This window comes from Ceratina calcarata, unplaced genomic scaffold (assembly GCF_001652005.2).
Source record: "Ceratina calcarata isolate Rehan_Ccalc_2016 unplaced genomic scaffold, ASM165200v1 scaffold533.2, whole genome shotgun sequence".
Taxonomy (NCBI): Eukaryota; Metazoa; Arthropoda; class Insecta; order Hymenoptera; family Apidae; genus Ceratina; species Ceratina calcarata.
In genome coordinates, this window is record NW_017176489.1 from 36,351 (window position 1) to 38,434 (window position 2,084).

The 2,084-nt window shown below is 51.3% G+C and overlaps 1 protein-coding gene across 3 annotated transcripts in view; it reads right to left on the reverse strand.

Annotated features, from left to right (window-relative positions):
- Positions 1 to 2,075, reverse strand: part of LOC108628655 (forkhead box protein D3) — a 5,128-nt gene extending 3,053 nt beyond the window's left edge. Inside the window, exon 1 of one of the 3 annotated variants that reach the window (XM_026816645.1) lies at positions 566 to 2,075. In XM_026816645.1, the coding sequence (XP_026672446.1) occupies positions 566 to 1,548 (983 nt within the window). In that variant the 5' untranslated portion in view covers positions 1,549 to 2,075. Of the gene's footprint in view, positions 1 to 13 lie in introns of those variants that run through there. The other 2 variants (XM_026816644.1, XM_018030730.2) reach the window with 2 other exon arrangements.
- Between the last annotated feature and the right edge of the window lie 9 nt (positions 2,076 to 2,084).

A 2,084-nucleotide genomic window follows, 5' to 3' on the forward strand; every position in this document is an offset into this window, starting at 1 on the left:
TACTTAAACCAACCACTACACTATTGCACTACACCTTTTTACAATTACTTTGTCCCCCTTCGCTTTCCCTTTTCCCTATCTCTCACTCTCTTTCTCTCTCTCTCTCTCTCTCTCTCTCTCTCTTTTTTACACGAGTACGTTTCGAGTTCAATTCTCTGACATTCGTCTTTGGCATTGAGATCTCACTTTCCCCACCTCGTTCTTCTACGAATCTTTGGCAATGCGGTGAACCTTCACCTCTCCTCTTTGTCGAGTGTCGTTCCTCCCGACTTTCGATTAAAAACTACAAAAATGTCTAGAAATCATCACCAGACTCTGCCGCCAGTTCAGCTAGTCTCAAAGGTCAATTAGAACATCTGATTAGGGCGATCTCTCGCCATTGAGACTCACGCAAAGATCCAAAACCGAATTTCGATCACTGGTCAATCGTTGGTCGACCAGATCGTGACTTCTCGATCAGATCTCTCGGAACTGAGGTTCCTAAACGAGCGGCGAGAAGGCAGAGGCCTGACTCCTGATTTCCCTGTGCTCCGACGGGCTGAGATCCAACAGTCCACCGCAGCTCTGCTCGGTGGCTGCCTGTTTGCCGATCAGAGCGTCGATACTAAAATTCCTCTTCTTCTCCACCGGCGGATGGGCGCTCGGCATCTGAGCGTTCCTCGTCGGTGTCGGGTCGATCTGCCTGATCGGTGGCGCGGTTATGGGCACCGGTTTGTACAACGGTGGCGGCGGTTCCAGGAAACCGCCTAACTTCAAGGCTTCCAAAGTCGACGGCGAGAAGTCGAGCAACGGCAGACCAGGCGGTGGCGAGAGATAGGCGCTGGGGTAGGTGAGAGCACCTGGGTGCCCGCCGCCACCGCCGGCACAGGGTCCCCGATCGCCGCAAATGGCAAACGTCGCCATGATCGCTCTGTCGCGTAGGACGTAATGCGGCGGAGGCCTCTTGTACCTCTTCCTGCGACGCAAGAAACTCCCATTGTCAAACATGTCCTCAGCCAGTGGGTCTAAGGTCCAGTAGTTACCCTTTCCCGGGTTCCCAGGCTCGCGGGGTATCTTGATGAAACAATCGTTCAATGATAGATTGTGTCTGATGGAGTTCTGCCAGGCTGGGAACTTGTCGTGGTAATAAGGAAACCGGGACATGATGAACTCACAGATCCCGCTTAGGGTCAGCTTTTTCTGTGGCGATTGTAAAATCGCCATCGTGATCAACGCTATGTACGAATACGGCGGTTTGATCAGGGACGAGGACATCTTGTCGTTGTTGTAAGACGACGTCTGGCCGGACGTGTTGTTCTTCTGTTGACCGCTGGTAGACATCATTGAGTAATTCTTCTTGGCACGGTTTCCACCGCGGTTCCTCGAGGACGTGGTGCTCGCGGGTACCGGGGAACTAGGGATTATCGGGCTCGACGACGACTGGGACGGTGACAGGTCGTTCTTGTCCAAGCTGACTGGGTCCACGATCATGCTGCTGCTGTCCGAGTCCCGGTCGCTGTCCACGCAGCCGTCGCACGACAGATTCGGCATCATCATCCCGCGTTCCATCGTGATCGCTTCATCGGCGCACTTGACACGATTTTAGATCGATCGGAAGCCACGGTTCGATCCAAGATCTTTAACGTCCTACATGCTGATGGCCATTTGGTACCATTCTCGTTTACACTCACTACGCACTCGCACACGTGTTTCGATCCGTAATCGAGTCAGTGGTTCAACGTGAATCACACGCGCGTCCCGTCATATTTTCGCTAGTCGACTGACACACACGCGACGAAAACCGTTATCTCACGTTAATAGTTTGTTTCCACAACGATAACGAGGGTACTTTTTTTATTTCTCTCCACCCGTGGTTCTCCTCTATATCTCAAGGATGTCGACGGCTCGTGACGCACTCGAGCTTATCGCTGACAGCCATCTCTCCCACCCGGTGGTATCTCATCTTCGATATCCATACGATAACTCACATCTCATCGAATCAACTCTCGAGCGTGGCTCGAAAACACGTTCATGCAATATCATCGCAGACAGAGACGTTCGATTATTATTATTATTATTATTATTATTATTATTATTATTATTAT